The sequence below is a fragment of the Eimeria mitis genome, genomic scaffold (genome assembly GCF_000499745.2).
Source record: "Eimeria mitis Houghton genomic scaffold, Emh_scaff3569, whole genome shotgun sequence".
Taxonomy (NCBI): Eukaryota; Apicomplexa; class Conoidasida; order Eucoccidiorida; family Eimeriidae; genus Eimeria; species Eimeria mitis.
The window spans coordinates 4,360-4,965 of NW_013571913.1; the positions used below are offsets into that span (position 1 = coordinate 4,360).

At 45.5% G+C, this 606-nt stretch overlaps 1 protein-coding gene across 1 annotated transcript in view; it reads left to right on the forward strand.

Moving 5' to 3' along the window:
* The window catches only part of EMH_0067330 (uncharacterized protein), a gene marked incomplete at both ends in the record, with an annotated part of 3,661 nt that extends 3,557 nt beyond the window's left edge, over positions 1 to 104 (forward strand). The window contains one exon of the mRNA XM_013498610.1: positions 1 to 104. Within this exon, the coding sequence (XP_013354064.1) occupies positions 1 to 104 (104 nt within the window).
* Positions 105 to 606: the final 502 nt, after the last annotated feature.

A 606-nucleotide genomic window follows, 5' to 3' on the forward strand; every position in this document is an offset into this window, starting at 1 on the left:
AGCAGCAGCAGCAGCAGCAGCAGCAGCAGGAGCAGCAGCAGGAGCAGGAGGCGCAGGAACTTGGCCTTTCTTCTGGCGTAGATAGAGCGATCGAGAAGCTGTGAAATATAAACTGAATGTTTGTTATAAATTAGTGTGTAGGGTAGATAGAGTTGAGGGGAGATGTGTTGGCCTGGTGGGCTTGATGGGGGGGGGTGTCTCCTGTCTCTCGTATATAATTATTTTGTTACTATAAAGAGACAGAAAAGAGACAGAAAGGAGACAGTAAAGAGACAGAAGAGCATAGAGAAGCGTCAGGGTTTTTTTCTCAATACAGCAGCAGACTTGCTGCTGCTTCTGTGGGCAATGAAGGATACAAATCTATCTCCTGCCCCTGATGTTCTCCCCGTTCCCCTCAGCATGCATGCGGTATACAGAAGACACTGCAGCAAGCACCAGCACCAACAGCAGCAGCAGCAGCAGCAGCAGCAGCAGCAGCAGCAGGAGCTCGCGCGCCGCATTGGCTTTGCTGCAGTCTGCTGCTTGCTGCGGTTCTCTCTATATTATATATATATATATATATATATATATATATATATATATATATATATATATATATATATATAT